At 44.1% G+C, this 20,763-nt stretch overlaps 1 protein-coding gene across 1 annotated transcript in view; it reads right to left on the minus strand.

Moving 5' to 3' along the window:
- The window catches only part of LOC138781784 (transmembrane protein 192-like), a gene marked incomplete at its 3' end in the record, with an annotated part of 33,416 nt that extends 15,108 nt beyond the window's left edge, over positions 1-18,308 (minus strand). Inside the window, exons 1-2 of the mRNA XM_069956787.1 lie at positions 18,128-18,308; positions 2,835-2,981 (exon numbers count right to left, since the gene is read on the minus strand). Of these exons, the coding sequence (XP_069812888.1) occupies positions 2,835-2,981; positions 18,128-18,157 (177 nt within the window). The remainder of the gene's footprint in view (positions 1-2,834; positions 2,982-18,127) is intronic.
- Between the last annotated feature and the right edge of the window lie 2,455 nt (positions 18,309-20,763).

The following is a 20,763-nucleotide window of genomic DNA, read 5'->3' on the forward strand; positions in this document are numbered from 1 at the left end:
GAGACCATAATGCCTGACCCAATGGATCCAAGGTCTCAATGGGCATTGGTATCCAAGGAGACCTAAACTTCTAGTTTAACAGAGGAACTCACTACTGATCTGGCACAGGGCCAGCATAACTTAAAATCGACTCTGTACCCACAATCTGCCCCCCCCCCCAAACCGCTTGTACCTTCAGATAGCTGCTTTTAATCCAAGATCTCTCCTGGGGTCCGTTCGGCAGGGGATGCAGTTATGTCCTAAAAACAACTTTTAATCTTGCAGCGCTGTGTCTAACGGCCGGGGCTTACATTTGTATATGCATTAGGCTGGCACACCCTCTCTCTCCTTCCTCCTCATCATTAGGAATGCTCCAGGCAGATTTCCTCCTATTCCCCACCTGTGTGCATAATGAACATGGGCTGGACCGTTAAAGACACCTGTGCAAAGCTCAAACAGCAGTAAATGTTCCTGGATCATTCCTAATGATGAGGAGGGTGGGGAGGAAGGACAGAGAGGGTGTGCCAGCCTAATGCATATACAAATGCAAGCCCCGGCCGTTAGACACAGCGCTGCAGGATTAAAAGTTGTTTTTAGGAGAATAACTGCATCACCTGCCGAACGGACCCCAGGACAGGTCTTGGATTAAAAGCAGCTATCCGAAGGTACAAGTGGTTTGGAGGGGGGGGGGACAACAGATTGTGGGTACAGAGTCGCTTTAAAGGTGAAGTCTGGCGAAAAATTTTAAATAAAGTATTGTATTGCCCCCCAAAGTTATACAAATAACCTATATACACTTATTACAGGGAAATGCTTAGAAAGTGTTTTTTCTCTGTACTTACTACTGCATCAAGGCTTCACTTCATGGATAAAATGGTGATGTCACGGCCAGACTCCCAAAGCTGTGCGGGCTGTGGCTGCTGGAGAGGATGATGGCAGAGAGATGCTCAGTGTCCCTCCAGTGCCCTGTGTCCCTCAGTGTCCCCCTGCCATCATCCTTCCCAGCAGCCACAGCCCGCACAGCTCTGGGAATCGGGTTGTGACATCACCATGTTATCCAGGAAGTGAGGCCTTAATGCAGTAGTAAGTGCAGGAAAAAAAAGCACTTTATAAGCATTTCCCATAATAAGTGTATATTGGAGATTTGTATAACTTTTGGGGGGCAATACAATACTTTAATAAAAATTTTCACCAGACTTCTCCTTTAAGTGGCTTCACAAAGAGAATAAGATCCTTTTTGGTGCATAAAAGTTGTGAATCATAAGCAAAGATAAAAAGGTGTAAAAACTTTTTGGAACAAAGTGCAAGCGCCAAAATGTTGCCACATGCAAAAAGCACAAAAATACAGATGCATGTTTAACCCCTTAAGGTCCAAGCCAATTTTTGTTTTTGCGCTTTTGCTTTTTCCATTTATGTTTAAAAGTCCATAGCGCTTGCATTTTTTCACCTAGAGACGTATATGAGCGCTTATTTTTTGCGAAACCAATTGTACTTTGCAATTACAGGCATAATTTTTCCATAAAATATGTTGTGAAACCGGAAAAAAATCATTTGCGCTGTCAAATTGAAAAAAAAACGAATTTGTTTTGATTTCGGGGAGTTTTGCATTTACGCCGTTCGCCTTATGGTAAAACTGACTTGTTATGCATGTTCCTCAAGTCGTTACGATTACTATGATATATAACATGTATAACTTATATTGTATCGGATGGCCTGTAAAAAATTCAAACCATTGTTAACAAATATATGTCACTTAAAATCGCTCCATTCCCAGGCTTATAGCGCTTTTATCCTTTGGTCTATGGGGCTGTGTGAGGTGTCAGTTTTTGCGCCATGATGCGTTCTTTCTACCGGTACCTTGATTGCACATATACGACTTTTTGATTGCTTTTTATTACATTTTTTCTGGATTTGATGCGACCAAAAATGCGCAATTTTGCACTTTGGGATTTTTTTGCACTGACGCCGTTTACCGTGCGAGATCAGGAATGTGATTAATTAATAGTTCGGGCGATTACGCGCGCGGCGATACTAAATATGTTTTTTTATTTATTTATTTATATTATAAAATGGGAAAAGGGGGGTGATTTGGACTTTTATTAGGGGAGGGGATTTTTTATTAATAAAAACTTTTACTTTTTTTTTTACATACACTAGAAGCCCCCCTGGGGGGCTTGTATATACACAGCAATGATCTCTCATAGAGATCATTGCTGTGTATATACACAGCAAAGCTCCATGAGATCGGTCATAGATTACTATGGCCTGCTGCAGGCCATAGCAATCTACTGCCGAGCCGGGATCAGCGTCATTCCGACGCTGAGGCCCGACACGGGCAGAAGAAAGGATCTCCCCCCCGTGATCGCATCGCGGGGGGGAGATCCGACCCACTAGACACCAGGGATAGTGTGCATAAAGCACTTCAATGCAGCTGTCAGGTTTGACAGCTGCATTGAAGTGCTTAATTAGCCGGCGCGGCAACGGCACTGCCCGGCTGCACGTGTCAGCCGGGATCAGCGCCGTTCAGAGCGGGGTCCCGGCGGGACCCCGCTCTGAACACCCCCCGCGGCGCCATGACGTATTAGATATGTCATGGGTCGCTAAGGGGTTAAAGTTTACTTTATAACTGAACATGCAACAGGATAGTAAATCTATACACAAACATAGATGACCTGTTTAAAACTAAGCTAGTGCAAAGAAAGACAGTTGTGGTAAAAGATCTTGTGATTTGGTCAAAGCTGCCATGTTGCCCCTAGCTTAACAGCAAAAATGCTTGACACAGTAATGGACAGGCAACTGGCAACCTTCAAGTATATTGAGTTTTAAGTATATTGCACCTTTATTACATCATTTACCTGTATTAGCAGAAGGATAATGCTAACAGTGACGGTGGGGACAGGGTGGAAGGATGGCCGGATCTCAGCCTGCAGTTTCTGTGAAGGGAGGAGAGGGGCATCCAGTAAACAGTCATCATCTGCGCTCTGGGTCAGCTCTCCAGAACTCTGCAATAGAATGGAAGAGGAGAAGGACAATTATTACCAAAACCAAGAAATGTTTCTACCAGTCAGCAGTCACAGGGACCCAATACCATGTGTATTGGTTTTATTGCTTCAGTATCCAAATCAGTGTTTCTTTGCATATCCCACTATTGACTTTTATGTTAACTATCGAACAATTTGAACCCTTCACTAGCAGCCAAATCCTGAAAATTAGAAACAAATTTTAGTGATCTACAGCTATTCCCATATGTACTAGCAGTGCTCTAGAGAGAACATTCACATGCGGCAGAACTATTACAGAAATTTCTATAAACTACTCTACACCACCTATTAAGGTTTGTAAAAACACATGCACACTTTTCAGGAACAATCCCATTCAGATGTATTAAATTTTTTTTTACATTGAAGAAATTTCTGCCACATGAGACCATACACATGTGCCATTTCTTTAAGATGTTGGTTTCGGTAAAACTCAGCGTGTGCCATACGTACCTGAGCCCCAGTGCTATTCTGTATAACTGCTACATAAATGCAAAGCAGTAAAAAAATAAATAAAAATGTTCAAGTGTCAGAAATGCATCCCAGCTGTCAAAGTGTGCTCATGAGTGAGAGGTTCCTTACACATTGTGAGTCATTTTTATTGCATACATTACACGCCTGAGACAAATCTGTGTCATCTTCCCAGAAAACAAAAAAGAATCCAGAGAAGACATGTTGATATAAAGGCTAGGATATCTACGTACGTGATTTACTGGAAATGATTCAGGAATGAGAATGTCACTGTAATAACAATGAATGGAGCAATACCCATTTAGAAAAGGTCACCTATGGCAGGGATGCATCTGATAACATTGCTGTGCCGAGATTAACAGAGCCGGGGTTATTAGAAATACACAAACTCCAGAATGTTCCTACTGCACTGGAGAGACCTTTACACATGGTAATATGCTCAATCCAGAGCAGACCGCTCAAACTTGTTTTCAGGAAAATTCAATTTGTCGTCCGGTAACACAACAGTCGAAATGGAGTTACATATTAACCAGCATTGTGCAAAGGGCCAACATTAAGAATAATGTATTGCATGGGAAAATTCTAGCTCTGTCCCAAAAGAATATAAACTTAAGGGTACAAACCCACTTGACGTATTTGCTGCGTGAATCAGTCATAAAAATAAGCAGGCAAAACGCAGGTTGGCTTTATACAATTGTTCTGCGTTAAAATACGCAATTGCGTATTTTTGAAGCGTGAAGCTTGTTGTTAGCAAAGCATCAGTTGTTAACAACCTGTGCGAAAAACGCATGTAGCTTCACGATTCAAAAATACGCAATTGCGTATTTTAACGCAGAACAATTGTATAAAGCCAACCTGCGTTTTGCCTGCTTATTTTTAAGACTGATTCACGCAGCAAATACGTCAAGTGGGTTTGTACCCTAAAAGAATATTTAAAGGGGTTGTCTAGGCTTAGAAAAACATGTCTGCTATCTTTCAGGAACTGCACCAGTGGACCTCAGTTTAGTTGTGGTTTATGAAGTTCCATTTGAATTAATGAAGCTGAATTGTAATATTGTGGAAATAAATAAATAAATAAAAACACTTTTTTGCAACAGGCTGTGCTGTTATTTACAAAAAAAGATGAAAAAAAAAGCTGATGGAAAAACAGGATTAATGTGTACGCTACACAAACAAACATGTGTTTTACCCTGTTACAGCTGTAACCTGTTTGCTGTGATCCTGGCGTTTTTTACCTTTACTTCCTTCTCCTTGATGACATCCTCATCAGGAGTAGTTCAGATACAGGTATAGAGTATATCCAACTAAGCAAAAAATAGCAAACACAAAAGGAGCAATAAATAACAGAACCCAGTTGCGCTAAAATGGCTGATGCAGTGGCATCTATACAGTAGTGAGTAACAGATAGCTAACTTCAACTGCTAGTATCAGAGTGGTTCCTGGAAATGACAAACATAGTTTTCTGTCAAATGTGCAAGAAAAATCAACTGATCATAAAGTCCATTTGGATTCATGGTTCTTTAAAGGGGTTATCCAGCGCTACAATAACATGGCCACTTTTCCCCCTACTGTTGTCTCCAGCTCAGGTGCAGTTTGCAATTAAAGGGAACCAATCACACACAAATTGGCCATAAAGATAAGGAAACGTGCTGGTACATCAGCCAGCACGCTTCCTAACCATCCCCCTGTCCCCTCCGTCCCATGAACATTCAGCCCGCAAAGTTAGTTTAATAGTGTCCCGCGCTGTATGCAAATTACCATGTAAGTAGTCAAGGTGGGCGGGCGGCTGGTCAAGTAGTCCCGGTGGGCGGGGGCTTCGTCATGTAGTCACAGGCTCCTGGGCCGCCTCCGGTGCTGTAATCACGCCCCTCCGGGCGTGTTGTAAAGCGGCTCCTGGTGACGTCACTCGGGGGGGGCCGGCATTGCACGTTGGCCACGCCGACGTCTTTACTAAGCTGCGCATGCGCAGTGCAGCCTGAGAAGACGCTGCTGTACTGCGCTTGCGCGGCGTAGTACAGCAGCGGCTTCACCCACTGTACTGCGCACGCGCAGCTTAGTAAAGACGTCGGCGTGGCCGACGTGCAATGCCGGCCCCCCCGAGTGACGTCACCAGGAGCCGCTTTACAACACGCCCGGAGGGGCGTGATTACAGCACCGGAGGCGGCCCAGGAGCCTGTGACTACATGACGAAGCCCCCGCCCACCGGGACTACTTGACCAGCCGCCCGCCCACCTTGACTACTTACATGGTAATTTGCATACAGCGCGGGACACTATTAAACTAACTTTGCGGGCTGAATGTTCATGGGACGGAGGGGACAGGGGGATGGTTAGGAAGCGTGCTGGCTGATGTACCAGCACGTTTCCTTATCTTTATGGCCAATTTGTGTGTGATTGGTTCCCTTTAAGCTCCATTTACTTCAATGGAACTGAGTTTCAAAACCCCACCCAAACTGGAGACAACATTATGGGGAAAGTGGCCATGTTTTTGTAGCGCTGAATAACCCCTTTAAAGAAAAATCCACTCTGCTTCCTTTGTAATATGAGCCTGCCCTAGTCACCTTTGCTCAGACCAGTATAGCATAATCTCCTTGTACCCTGGTTGATAGGACCCTCGCCTGCGTAAAATATAGGAGCAATAAGGCTATTTCCATGATCCCAAGGGAATAGGCAAAGCATTTGTTTAGAGCAGGCCCTCCAGTGTGAGAAGATATTGGCATCGCCTTCACCTAATTTGTATCCATTGCTCCCATTGTTAATCAGTAAACTATTGTGACAAGCTGGCACCAACTACATATTGCGATTATGTGCATTCAGCCATGTCTTACCATGTTAAAGACATGTTCTTAAGAGATTTACACCAGTTAAACCTGTAGCAGAGAAACTGCAGTTCAATAAGCAAGCTATACTTGAAACAGAGCACTATTAATAATAATCTGGTCTATCCTCTACCTTATACCTAGTGTCTCTTATTCACTGCCATTTCAAGCGAACTTCCTTCCATTTCATAGCCTGTGCTCTGTAACATATTGCCAACTCTTTACCACAAGGAAAAAGAAAAACCCTTAAGTCTTGGCCACTAGGTGTCTCTCCTCATGAATATCTGCAGTCTAGCTTAGCTACTGTTATGTACAGGAAAAAGCCTGGGCTTGGTACCTTTGAGCACGTCTGCCTCCTCCAGAGGGTCCTTGCTGAAAACAAATGGTACATCAGGCTTCCCTGTCATCTCTGACCACCCATAAAGTTCTAGGCAGCTGTCTCTTTTGTAAGCTTCAGTGTCAGTACTACCCAGTGCATCGATGACCCCCTCCCCCCCCCCCCCCAGCACTTTATCTATGTCAAGGTAAGAAATCATGTCAGAAGTGAGGTACAATGTCAGATTACAAACAGAGGTCAGGAAACACAGGAAGTAAGGACATAAATTCTGATGATGAAAAGCTAAAAGGGTTACGGGCAGCTATGGAAAATAGCTGACGTTTTAATCTCCCATCCTTCCTTTGCAGAGAGCACTGGGCAGCTCCGGATCGCCCCAAAATGTCCAATCTAGTAAAATGAAATATTAATTGGAGAGCACCATTGTAATTGTTCCAGACTGAGGAATTTAGAAAACATTTAAATTTTGCCACAAAGTGACTCCCATTTTTTTTTAAATTCACTTTAAAAAATGTTTTACTTCGTTGCTGAATATTTTATGGTATTACAAGGATGTCATTACAAAGTACAATTAGTCACACAAAAATAAGGAGTCCAGTGGTTTATAAAATCCAGCAGCCAGCAGGGGCAAGGGTAAATTGACTACAAGTACTAAGGGGCCTCCCCCTGTGCCCCTGGTGAGCGTCAGGACCAGCTGCGGGACCCCCCACCAGGCTCTTCAGAGCTCACACGTCACGACCTGGCTAATGGACAGGTCACTCAGTAAGTCAGTGACTAGGGTGGGACATACAGAGCTCTGCATTTTCCTTTCCTTTCCTGCATTTGGCCATACATCTTCAATAACTGATGGCTGAACAGCTGGACGTACCTGCTGATACATCCCCCCCCACCTCTTCTGTCTTATGCCGCTAGTTATCTGTGTATTTCCTTGTGTTGTAGAGAAATTCCATCCAAAAGAAATATGTAATTAGTTCCTTTTGTGCACTGGGGGCATTCCTCGGCCCCCCCAAGTGCACTATTCGGCCCGCCTGCCACCTCCTACATATCTGCTTACTTATGTATATTTATTTGCAAAAGCAGGCCTCTGTTCCTGCACATGCAGAAAAGACCGGCCTGCTTATGCATACTTTAAGGGGAACTCCAGGTAGAGGTAAAAAAAAAAAAAAATGAAACTTCTGCAGAAGCATAAAGCATTACTTACCTATCTATTCCATTTTTGAAAATTCCAAAAATCCATTTGTTTTTTGGGGGGGGTTGTTCTGTTTTGTGTTTCTGCACTTCCTGGTTGAGCAGTTGTACACAGTACTGCAGGTTCCAGAATGCAATGCTTTCCCTCAGCTGCTCATCACAGTCCTCAACCCTGCACATTCCCCGCCCAAAGCTGTTGCAGAACATCTAGGCTGTGTTCACACATTGCAGTTTCATTGTGTTACTGAATAATTTGCAGTAATTTATGATTTCATTGTGGTCCCACCCACACAGCCCGCTGTATTCTCTACCGGTAACACCACACAGCACACTGTATTCTCTACCTGTAACACCACACTGTATTCTCTACCGGTAACACCACACAGCACACTGTATTCTCTACCTGTAACACCACACAACACACTGTATTCTCTACCTGTAACACCACACAGCACACTGTATTCTCTACCTGTAACACCACACAGCACGCTGTATTCTCTACCTGTAACACCACACAGCACGCTGTATTCTCTACCTGTAACACCACACAGCACACTGTATTCTCTACCTGTATCATCGCACAGCACACTATATTCTCTACCCATAACACCACACTGTATTCTCTACCTGTAACACCACACAACACACTGTATTCTCTACCTGTAACACCACACAGCACGCTGTATTCTCTACCTGTAACACCACACAACACACTGTATTCTCTACCTGTAACACCACACAGCATGCTGTATTCTCTACCTGTAACACCACACAGCACACTGTATTCTCTACCTGTAACACCACACAACACACTGTATTCTCTACCCGTAACACCACACAGCACGCTGTATTCTCTACCCCTAACACCGCACAGCAAAATAAATTTTCTACCCGTAACACCACACAGCACACAGTATTCTCTACCAGTAACACTGATATTGGAATAAAGTAAAGAACTTTTATAATTTTTGTTTTCTTTTCATTTCCATGCACATATTATGATCAAGCATCTGTTATATTTGAAGTTGAGCCCTACAATAGGGCTCTGATCCTCTCTGCAGTTTATCATCATTTACTTGTGTTACTGCATCATTTTTGTGAATACGCTGCAGTACTGCAATGGCACTCCAACATATGTGAACACAGTCCTAATTTCACTGCACATTTCTGCACAATTAGAGAAATAAGTGCAACACCTGCTTCTGGCCGGTCAAAGATGGTGAATCACTCAGGGGATTGGGGGATCCAGCCAAGCCTCCTGTGACATCACACCCTTCCCCCTGTCTGCATCATCAGCCTGATCTCAGCAAACACACACAATGTGAGACAGAGGCATGGAAGATTTGTCTCCTAAGGGGGAGAGCAGAAGGAGCAGGAAACAATGTGGATTTGCACAGAGGCCATTTTTTTCACTTCCTGGATTTCCATCAGCTACCAGTGTGGAAGAACCGTACAGATACAGTAATACATTGAATAGACACATATTTAACTTTTAATGTACTTTTATTAGAAAACAAGTTTTTCTTATCCGGAGTTCTCCTTTAAATATGCATAAGCAGCCCCGAATGAAGAGGGTGGAAGCCGGTGTCGCGGTCCGTTTTTAGAATCAATAGAGCCGCATCATACAGGGGAGGGAATTCCCTCCCACTGGGGGCGGCCCGGCCTACCTCCAGTGTTTGAGCACCGACCGGTTCCGGTGCATAGAACAGCGCCGTGCACAGTGCACGAACCGCCTCACCTGCTACCCCATGACGGTGCCGTTCGATCAGTGGGTTCAGAATAAAGAGGATGTACCTGGTGGTACATCCTCTAAGAATTTTTGGTAATTTTTCACCAAATAAATAGAAAAAAATAGAAAAGGAAAGGAAAAAAAATGTTTCATGTGCCTTTAGCTATACCCCTGGCTGCATGTAAACACTGCAGAGATGGTTAACAGCGTGCCGACACCCTGTTGACTATAAATAACTGGCCAGTTGCAAACATGTCTACAATGAAGTTATAAAATGTCCTTGCAGGATAGTGCAGCAGCACAGATCATACCAGCACAGTAGTGGAGAGCCGGATGTGAAAGGCTGGCTCTCCAAACAGATGGCCAACTGCTGTATGCATAGCACGCAAACACTGTATAGTCATGGCCAAAAAAGTTTTGAGATGGACACAAAATTAGTTTTTTTACAAAGTTTGCAGCACAGTGATTTGAGATTTTTGAGTCAGATATGTTCTATTTTATACTGAAGGGCAACTAAAGGCATTCCTGATGTTTTTCACCTTTTATACAAAGATTTCATAATGAGAATACTCACCCTTCTTTTTCAAGACTTTTGGAATGCTGGATATAAGCTTTGGGACCAAATCCTGACTAATGGTAATCCATTCTTGTCTAAATAGTGTTTGGAGTTTATTGCAAATTTTTTTTGATTGTCCACAGGGTCTCAATGTGATTGAGATCTGAAGAGCTTCCTAGCCACAGACCAAAGATTTAAATTTTTGGTTTGTTTACCTTGAGTGATGCAACTCCTTGGGCTAAAACAGGGACCTTCCGCCCTACAGCTGTTGCAAAAATACAATTCCCATAATTCCTGGACAGCCAAAGCTTCCTGCTTTTAGTCCCTTTATGAATTCACCTACAGACCAATATGAGGTCTTATTTTCTGCAACACCAATTGTACTTTGCAATGGCACACAATTTTTCCTTAAAATGCAAAACAAAAAATTAATAAAAAAAATCTGTGAAATGGAAAACATGCATTTATTTAGTTTCGTCTTAACAACGTTCGCCAATTTTATTTTACTACTTTTAAAAAATGAAAACTTTAAAAAAATTAAGTGTGCTAAAAATTGCTCTGTTATGATCCTTACAATAATATTCTTATTTTTGGTACATGTGATTTTTTGATTACTAAAGCGCACGGCCAGATCGCGTGGCTGCCACTTGGGAAAGAAATGTTTCGGTCAACGAGACCCAGGAGTGGTGGGAGGTAACCTCTGGCACCAATAACTTCTATGTCTGCTTGTCCCCTGATGCAAACAAACACCCAAAAAGTAACAAGTAAAGGGGGTTAATTGACTTCAATCGGCAAACTTTTTTCTTTATTATCCACGTCACGACCCGGCTGATGGACTGGCCACTCAGTGACTGGGGAGAGACCTTGCTCCAGTCACTGAAAGGCTGGGCAGCCAGTGCATGCCTTTTTCCTCAGGCTGTATCATCATCCCAACCCGGGGGGAAATGGCCGCTGCTCACCAAGGGTACGGGGAAAGGTAAGTAATTGTGATTAATTTTCCCCCTTCCCCTGCAGGATGCCAGGTTTTAGAAAATGCTGTGCTTCTCCTTTAAAGGGGAACTCCACATGAGGAAAACTTGTTTTCTATTAAAAGTCATATAGATGTGTCTATATAATGTATTACCATATCTGTACGGTTCTGCCACACTGGTAGCTGATTAAAATCCAGGAAGTGAAGAAAAATGGCCTCAGTGCCAATCTACATTGTCTCCTGCTCCCTCTGCTAGCCCCCCTTAGGAGACAAATCTTCCATGCCTCTGTCTCACATTGTGTGTGTTTGCTGAGATCAGGCTAATGATGCAGACAGGGGGCAGGGCGTGATGTCACAGAAGGCTTGGCTGGATCACCCAATCCCCTGAGTGATTCACCATTGCTCACCAGCCAGAAGCAGCTGCTGCAACTTCACTGATTGTGCAAAACTTGGCCGTAAAATTAGGGCTATGTTCACACATGTTGGAGTTTCATTGCAGTACTGCAGTGTATTCACAAAAATGATGCAGTAACACAATTAAACGATGCTAAACGTTACAGAGGTCAGAGCCGGCACATCCAATCCCACCTGGATAAAAAACAAGGCATAAACAGTATATCCCATGTAAGATAATATCGGATAAAGTCCTTACTGAAGGGCTCAACCTCAAAAATAAAAAAATGCTTGATCATAATACCTGTGTGGAGATTAAGAGAAAAAAAAAAAAAAAATGTTAAAGTTCTTTACTTTATTCCAATATCAGCGTTACAGGTAGAGAATACAGTGTTTTGTGTGGTGTTACAGGTAGAGAATACAGCGTGCTGTGTGGTGTTACAGGTAGAGAATACAGTGTGCTGTGTGGTGTTACAGACAGGCCTGTGGAGTCGGAGTCATGGAAAAAATGTTCCGACTCCAGCTTTTAAAAAAAAATAAAAATCTTAGAACAATTTAAAATTTAGTTTTGATATGAATTTTTTAAGTTTTGCTCATCAATATATATATTATGAGCAACATTCTAATAGGACACTGGCCCTATTAGATAATAAGGGTGGTCGAGGAAAAGTTGTCGGTCACTATTTGGCAGTTTGTTTCTGAGCTGGAAGAGTCCATTGTGTGGGTGGAGATCTGTGCTGTTCACTTCTTGGATGCAGGATGACTGTATATGAGCATCAGTGTAATATGAAGATATCCTGTGTAATATAGAGGAGAGGAGGAGACATAAGTAGTGCAGCAGTAACCTCAGTCCTCAATGTGGTGTTTTTCTTTAGTGTTCTATGGCTGCAGCAGGCTGTGTGCGTGCGCTTGCGCACTATGATGTGCCCCCACACCCACAGTAACCCCGCTATATCACTATGTATGACTTCTCTATATCACTACGTGTGATCCCCTCTATATCACTATGTGTGACCTCTATATTACAGGTATCTGGCATTGTTAGCAGTGTTTCTGTGTGTATGGTGAATAAGTGGTTAGAAACCTAGAAGATTGTCAGCAGGAAAAGACCACCTGCTCCATCTAGTCTAGTTGTGAGCAGTTCAGGACATGGAGGCTGGAGACTGGCTGCATCCACTGTACACACAGAAGATTCTGCTTTATATCTTTCCTTATTCACTCAGAAGTCGCCTCAGGATCATGTAGGACATTAGGGAGAAGCTGCTGAGCCAGTGTGATAAATAACTCCCCTGGTATATGACTAGCCATTTATGAAGGAGCAAAAGTCAGACTTGATAAAATTCAGGAGACGGAGCTAGAGCTGTGGCTTACCGACTCCACAGCCCTGGTTACAGATAGGGAATACAGTGTGCCGTGTGGTTTTACAGGTAGAGAATACAGCGTGCTGTATGGGGGGGGGACCACAATGAAATGATAAAGTACTGCAAATAATTCAGTAACACAATGAAACTGCACTAGATGTTCTGCAACAGATTTGGGTGGGAAATGGGCAGGGTGGGGGACTGAGACGAACAGCTGAGGCACTGCACTCTGGAACCTGTAGTACTGTGTACAACTGCTCAACCAGGAAGTACAGCCACACAATACAGAACAAAACCCCTCAAAACAAATGGATTTTTGGTAGTTTCAAAACTGGGATAGATAAGTAATGCTATATGCTTCTGCAGAAAGTTCATTTTTTTTACCTGTACCTGCAGTTCCCCTTTAAGCAATAAATGTGCACAACAAGGACCCTGTGGCATTTATCACTTTTATCTATATTTGATTACCATGATTTTTGTTATTTTTCATATGGCAACTAACCCCCTTCATGACCGAGGTCATTGATGCCCAGGTCAAATTAATGTTCCTTCTTGCCTTCGTAACGCTTTTATTTTTCCACCTACAGGGCTGGTTGGGGTGTTATTTTTTGCACCATGATCTCTAGTTTTTATTTGTATCACATTGGTGTTAAAAAAAAATTTCGATTGCCTTTTATAGACAAAAATTCTGATATATAATTTTAAAAATCAGCAATCCCGGTAACACCCCCCCACCACCACCACCATTTATGCCATTCACAGAGCAGGAACAATATCGGTATATTTTATTAGATCGGACAATTCTGCAAGCTGTGATATATAATATGTTTATTTATTTAGCATATTTTTATAGTGAGCAAGGAGGTATTTTAAACTTTTATTTGGGGGGGGTAGGTTTTTTTTTATATTTTTAAAAACTTTTTTATTACACTTTCTTTTTACACTTTTATTTTACTGTTAAACATGCAATCATTAGATTGCATATACTGATCTATGTTAGCAGTACTATCAGTGATCTGTACATAGAGTCTGCCTTAGGGCAGACTATGCACAGATCACCCATTTGACAGGAAGGAGGTAAGTGGTCTACCACGCCTGTTGGTACAAGTAATCAGGACCACTGCAGCATGGCTGTGGGGGTCCTGACCAGTCAATCACTACGCATCGCAGCATTTAAGGGGTTAATGAAAGGCACCTGCAGGATCGCAGATGCCTGGCATGATCCTCGGCTCTGGGGACACATGTGTGCAGGGTCGCTCACATTGCAGCGGTCTCACACACCTCAACACCCTCTGACAGTCAGGCACGTATATATACGTTCCTACTCCACGGGTCATCAGCAGAAGGAACGTATATATATATTATATATAGATTGCTGAGACAAAGGGGTTAGAAAAGAGTTATTTTGTTTAATTGTTTGACTATTTCGATAGGAAGTCTCATACTTTGTGGACTGGTACCTCTCTGCCTTTTGTATACTCACCTTACACACTAGTGTGTGTTTTATCAGTTACCCTCAGAATTAGAAGCTTTTAACATAAGGATGAACTGCACCTATCTTTTTTTTTTTGTTTGTTTAAATGAGAAAGGGTTAAATTTGCCTTTATCATGCCTGCTTTGTTAAAGGGGTTATTCAGAGCTACACAAAAATGGCTACTTTCTTCCAGAGAGAGACCCTCTCTTGTCTCTAGTTTGGGTGGGGTTTTGTAACTCATTTTCATTTAAGTGAATGGAGCTTAAAGGGGTTATCCAGCGCTACAAAAACACCACTTTTGTCTCCAGTTTGGGTGGGGTTTTGAAACTCAGTAAATGAAGCTTAATTGCAAACCACAACTGAACTGTAGACAAGAGTAGTAGAAAAAGCCATGTTTTTGTAGCACTGGATAACCCCTTTAATTGCAAACCACACCTGAACTAGAGATAAGAGTCATGCTGTCTCTGGAAGAAAGTGGCCATGTTTTTGTAGCGCTGGATAACCCCTTTAAGCCCCTTTTACACAGGCTGATAAACAGGAAACATTCCTAGAAATACGCATTCGGACAATAATCGGCCTGTGTAAGAGTGACAGTGATCAGCTGATGAGCAGGAAAACACCCATTCATTGGCTGCTGGTATTTGTTGTGCGGCTTTGGCTTCAAAATTTTTCACTATCGGCTGCACATCTTCCTGTATAAACAAGGAATGTGTAGCTGATCGTAATATATTTAAATGGCAGCACAAATGATACAGTGACCATTCGTGTGACCCGGACCCATACTACCCATGTAAAAGGACCCTTGGTTCAGGAGTGCGGGCGCTGGCAGAGAGCTGATAAGTCTGGGCCTATGTCTAACCTCTGTATGACTTGTATGTGGCTGCTGTTTTTATATGGACTTTTGAATAAAGGATCATAAATTATGGCTGAAATACGTGGTGAGTTCCGCTAATTTCTGAAGTAAATATTTGTTGCTAAAGGACTTTTGTTCTCCTGGGAGCTGAGCACACCACATACAGCAACATTGTTGTTACAATTTCATTGCATAAAAAACGCTCCTTGCTTGCCAGCAAGAAAGTGCTCTCCTAGAGGAAATCCCAGCTGTGCCAGTTCACTTTTTCTGTTTAAACCATTCCAAAACAACAGCTGTTATTTGCTGTTAAATAATCGGCGTCCACTAAAAATGGCCGTCATTATGACAGTGTGAACATAGCCTTACAGTAAAAGGTAACACCAGTTGATAGCAAACACAACAGAAGCTCTGCTTACCCTGTGGAATGACCTTTGCACAGGTCACAAAAGTTACAGAGCATGCTTTCAAGTGTCCCCCCATACCAATAGGATCTGGAGATGTTCATTTCGTCTATAAAGCTTGAGTAAGGGTATATTCACACGAACGGGCTCGCAGCGAGATTCTCGCTGCGACCCCGGCAGGTCCTGGCAGTTCCCACACACTATATACTCGCTGCGGTCTAAACGACCACAGCGAGTATGTAATTCTGCCGCCCTTAAACCCTTCTGCTCCCGCCCGGCTCCCCCGCTGTAAGCATACATTACCTGTCCTTGCTGCACGGGTCCGGCATCCTGCTCTCCCGTCCGGCCAATCAGTGGCTGCGGCTGGGCAACACACTAATTGGCCGGACGGGAGAGCAGGACACCGGACCCGTGCAGCAAGGACAGGTAATGTATGCTTACAGCGGGGGAGCCGGGCGGGAGCAGAAGGGGTTAAGGGCGGCAGAATTACATACTCGCTGCGGTCGTTTAGACCGCGGCAAGTATGTAGTGTATGGGAACTGCCAGGACCTGCCGGGCTCGCAGCGAGAATCTCGCTGCGAGCCCGTTCGTGTGAATATACCCTAAAGGTCTTTTTACACTACGCTATTTCTTGGCCATAAACAAGAAAGATTGGCGTGCATTTGCAGTGCCTTAACACAGCATGAGAAATCGAGTGGCCAGGCTGCCAGCATGGATATGCATATAATCGTGCTGTCAAGTTTCCAGATCACACACCAGTGCATACTTACCCACATTACCAAAATAAATAAAAAAATATACAAATCAGAAAATAGAAAGGTTAAAAAAAAAAAAACCAACATGATCCAGTATGAAAATGAAGACAATGTGAATGTGGTTAGAATGAAAACTGCAAGATTTCTGGATTAAAGTATTGCTAATAAAAATGTCAAAAAACACCCCAAATTCTTGAAAATAAGGTGAAGGCTGCAAACACACAACAAAACCTAAATGAGGATCCAACAGAAGAGATAAGTACAAGCCCTCCCTTTATATTTTTCATTTAAATCCACTTCTGGTTTTGGCAGTTTTTCCAAAGCCTAAAAGGGGTTATGTGGAGCGCAGAAGAGGCCCTACCCTTTCTGTTCTTCGGCAATCCACTTCCTCCGTCCGCGCTCATAACTTCTGCAGATGAGAGGGGTGGGAGCATGTTGTGGGCAATGACCAATAGCTGCCTGATGTTGTGGCAACTGGACATTGCCAGTGTTTCACCCACACATGCTCCTGTCCCTCTCGTCTGTGGGAGTATAGTACGGATGGGCAGACAGATGAAGGAGAGCAGAAAAGGTAGAATCTTTCTTGCTCTCCGGATATCCCCTTTAACTTAAAAAAAAAATTGATTTTAACAATATTCATTTTCTAATGACACATTCCCTGTAAATTTGCAAGACTGCTGGTATATCATGGCAACATGCATGAAACACCAGTAGGGCTAAGCTCACACTAAGGTTACACATATCTGTGGTCGTCCTGCAAAGATTGGGATGGCGACATATACTGTGGTGCTCAGCATTGGGCCCCTTACTTCACGGTCACAAACCTAGCGTCTTATTCATCAGAAAAGAAAAGTTAGCGGATAGTAGCAGAATGGCCGGGTCACACTGCGTTTTTGCTGTCCTGTTTAACATATTTGTTATGGGGAAAAAAATTGATGCAAAAATGGAAGCAGTTGTATGGCGTCTGTCAGGATACTGTGAGACGGATGCAAAGGCGCAGTGTGAATGTAGCCACAGAGGTCAGTACTTGGAGACTACGTTCAGGCCATTGAAATGAATAGGGCCCCTCCTGTATATAACTGTGTATGGGGCCATTGCTGTTGTGCCAGGATGCAGATGGACAGACAGCTAAGGGTGCCTTCACATGTACCGTATTGCTGCGTATTTAACTCTGCGTTTTTATCGCTGCATGTTTGGTGCGATTTTTACATGCAAGTTTTAATTTTCACATGATTTTCATGTGAAAATCAAAACTCACATGTAAAAATCGCACCAGACACGCAGCAATAAGGTAGGTATGTAATGTAATGTGAGCCTAATCATTCACAGTTTAATCCTTCCAGGACCACTGTGACCCCTCCCAGAGGTGAATGGCGGGGTCCCGACCTAGGCCCTCACACCCTGGACATGGGGGGCAGAGCACGGCTATATTGAAGAGATATTGACTATGGCAAATATGCGAAACTGTTCAACATGGGTCACCACACGGTGTAATAAAGAAAACGCAGAAGAATAACTACAACGAGACATACATGGTGGTAAACGCAACATAAGCCGCACCGAGCACTCGGGGATAGGACGCTACAAACTAAGAACAAAGCCCCGGGGAGCGAGGTCACGTGACGGGCCGGTCACATGATACAACAGGGATGCGTCCCGTTCCCTCACTTGCGGGTACTAGTGCCCCACACACTGCACCCGTTACCTCATATCATTATAAGAGGAACGACAAGAGTACAGAGGGGGTGTAGCGTCCTGTCCCTCGGTCCCCCATACGCTGTGGGGCGCCTCTCCCCCGTGTACTTACATCCAGCAGCAGCCTGCGGGTTCTGTCCATCCTCCTGCTGCTGCAGTCACGTTGGGTTTCATTGAGTCCTCGGCCGCAGCAGGGCTCCTATAATGTGTGAGGAGCCGCAGCCCTCCCCTTCCTTGTTGCTCTCACATTTCCTGTCCCCCGGCAAAGACTTCCCCCAGTTGCTCTGTCCTAGCGAAGGGTGAGGAGCCGGCGCGGAGGCGCTAACAAAGGGCGGCACGTGCACCGGGCGCTCACAGCATGGGGCGCCAGGGAGAATCGCACAATTCTCTAGTCACTTTTCTGTATGGTATCTTTCTGCTGTGAGGCCTCATGCTCACTATTCCTGTGCAGTGAGATCCCCACACTTAGTAGTCCTTGTGCTGGGGTGCAAGGTCTCTTTCTCACTATTCCTCTGCAATGAGGTCCCCTAGCTCTGTATCTCTGTGCCATGGTCTCTGTGCTCACTATTCCTCTGCCATGAGGTCCCCTAGTTCTGTATCTCTGTGCTCACTATTCCTCTGCAATGAGGTCCCCTAGCTCTGTATCTCTGTGCCATGGTCTCTGTGCTCACTATTCCTCTGCCATGAGGTCCCCTAGTTCTGTATCTCTGTGCTCACTATTCCTCTGCAATGAGGTCCCCTAGCTCTGTATCTCTGTGCCATGGTCTCTGTGCTCACTATTCCTCTGCCATGAGGTCCCCTAGTTCTGTATCTCTGTGCTCACTATTCCTCTGCAATGAGGTCCCCTAGCTCTGTATCTCTGTGCCATGATGTCTTTGTGCTCTTTGCTGTGAGCCCTCCATGCTCTGTATCTCTGTGCTCACTATTCCTCTGCAATGAGGTCCCCTAGCTCTGTATCTCTGTGCCATGGTGTCACTGCTCTTTGCTGTGAGGTCTCCATGCTCTGTATCTCTGTGCCATGATGTCTCTGTGCTATCTCTTTGCTGTGAGTTCTCCATGCTCAGTATCTTTGTGTGCAGTGACCATGCCTTGATATCACTGTCGGCTCAGAGCTTTCAGAGATTAAAATTAAAAAAAATGAGCTTTTTATGTTCTGCGCATACTGGTTGCGGTATTGGACTGGGCCACGTTATAAGTATAGATGATCGAACATCAGGTTCACTCTGTTTTCCAGGCGGTAATGGGGCTTGCTCCACCTTCCCCACGGAACGGGAGGGCATCAGAAATCAAATGACGAAGGTTCGAGTTCAATCGAACCTGAAAATTCCCGATGTTTGATCATCTCTAGTTAAAAGTTTTGCTAGTTGGTGTCATAGCTATTGGTATGCCTGTGCACTTTTTGTTCTTGTCTATTGCTTTACCTCTTAAGTCAGTAATATTCACCTGTTAAAAAGTTAGGGGTAAACCATACATCATAGGATGGTCAAGCTACTTGCACAACTGAAGAAAATGTTTTGGACTTGTGATTGTAAGTGTCCTCTGAATGGTCCCTTCTTGCTCAGTGTCCCAACCTCTCCCCTCAGCTCTTAGAGGTGGTTCTAGTGTCCACCCAGGGAGCCTCAACTATGGGGAAACATCTGGTATGATAGAGTGAAGCTGGCCTCTGGACTCTATTTGGTAGCCGATGTGATACCTAACATATTTGTAAATAAAAAAAAATCAGTTGTCCTCTGTGGAATGGGGCTCTGCTAGTGCTGTGAGCAGGAGAGAAGAACTAGGTTATGTGTAGTGATGAGCGAGTACTAAAATGCTCGGGTGCTGGTTACTCGAAAGGAATATCTCCCGATACTCGAGTGCTCGTTTCGAGTAACGAACCCCATTGAAGTCAATGGGAGACTCGAGCATTTTTGCAGGAGACTCAAGTTCGGTAGAGGGAAGATCGTGTGAAGACCTGTCAACCTCAGAAATTGATGGAAACAGCGGGGGCAGCATGCCTCTGAGGTTGCCTAATGGCACCATTATGCCTAATTCTGTGCAACAGCCTGGTTAAGACAGAGGTAGGCATATGGACCACCCAAAAACTCAGCCTGACACAGCATGGCAGTGAGAACACAGGGAACCATTAAAACAGCGGTAGCATATCATGAACCAGCTAAAAATTCAGCCTGACACAGCATGGCGTAAGGACAGAGTGAACAAGGTAGAAGCGGTAGCCAGTCAGCCTTCCAAAAATTATACCAGACCTAGAATGGCAGTGAGCGCACGGAGAACCATTAAAAGTGAGTGAGGAAGCAAGTGAGCCTCCCAAAAATTAGGCCAGAGACAGCATGGCATTGAGCACACAAATAATCATTAAAAGTGAGTGAGGAAGCAAGTGAGCCTTCAAAAAATTATACCAGACACTGCATGGCAGTGAGCACACAGAGAACCATTAAAAGTGAGTGAGGAAGCTAGTGAGCCTCCCAAAAATTAGGCCAGACACAGCATGGCATTGAGCACACAAGAGAACCATTAAAAGTGAGTGAGGAAGCAAGTGAGCCCACCCAAAAATTGGAGTGAGTCCAGGGGCTGGGATATTTAGTGGACATGAACCCGGGTGCTGACAGCTAACTGGCTAGACAAGCTGTCAGTCACCATCAAGGGTACACCTGATGCCTCTCGACCGGGGGTGGTGAGGCCACGGCTATATAAAATAAAACAGCTGGTTGGCAGGGGTGTCATCGGCGGGCCCCCAGGAACCAGTCCCAC

This window comes from Dendropsophus ebraccatus, unplaced genomic scaffold (genome assembly GCF_027789765.1).
Source record: "Dendropsophus ebraccatus isolate aDenEbr1 unplaced genomic scaffold, aDenEbr1.pat pat_scaffold_993_ctg1, whole genome shotgun sequence".
In the NCBI taxonomy this organism is placed as follows: Eukaryota; Metazoa; Chordata; class Amphibia; order Anura; family Hylidae; genus Dendropsophus; species Dendropsophus ebraccatus.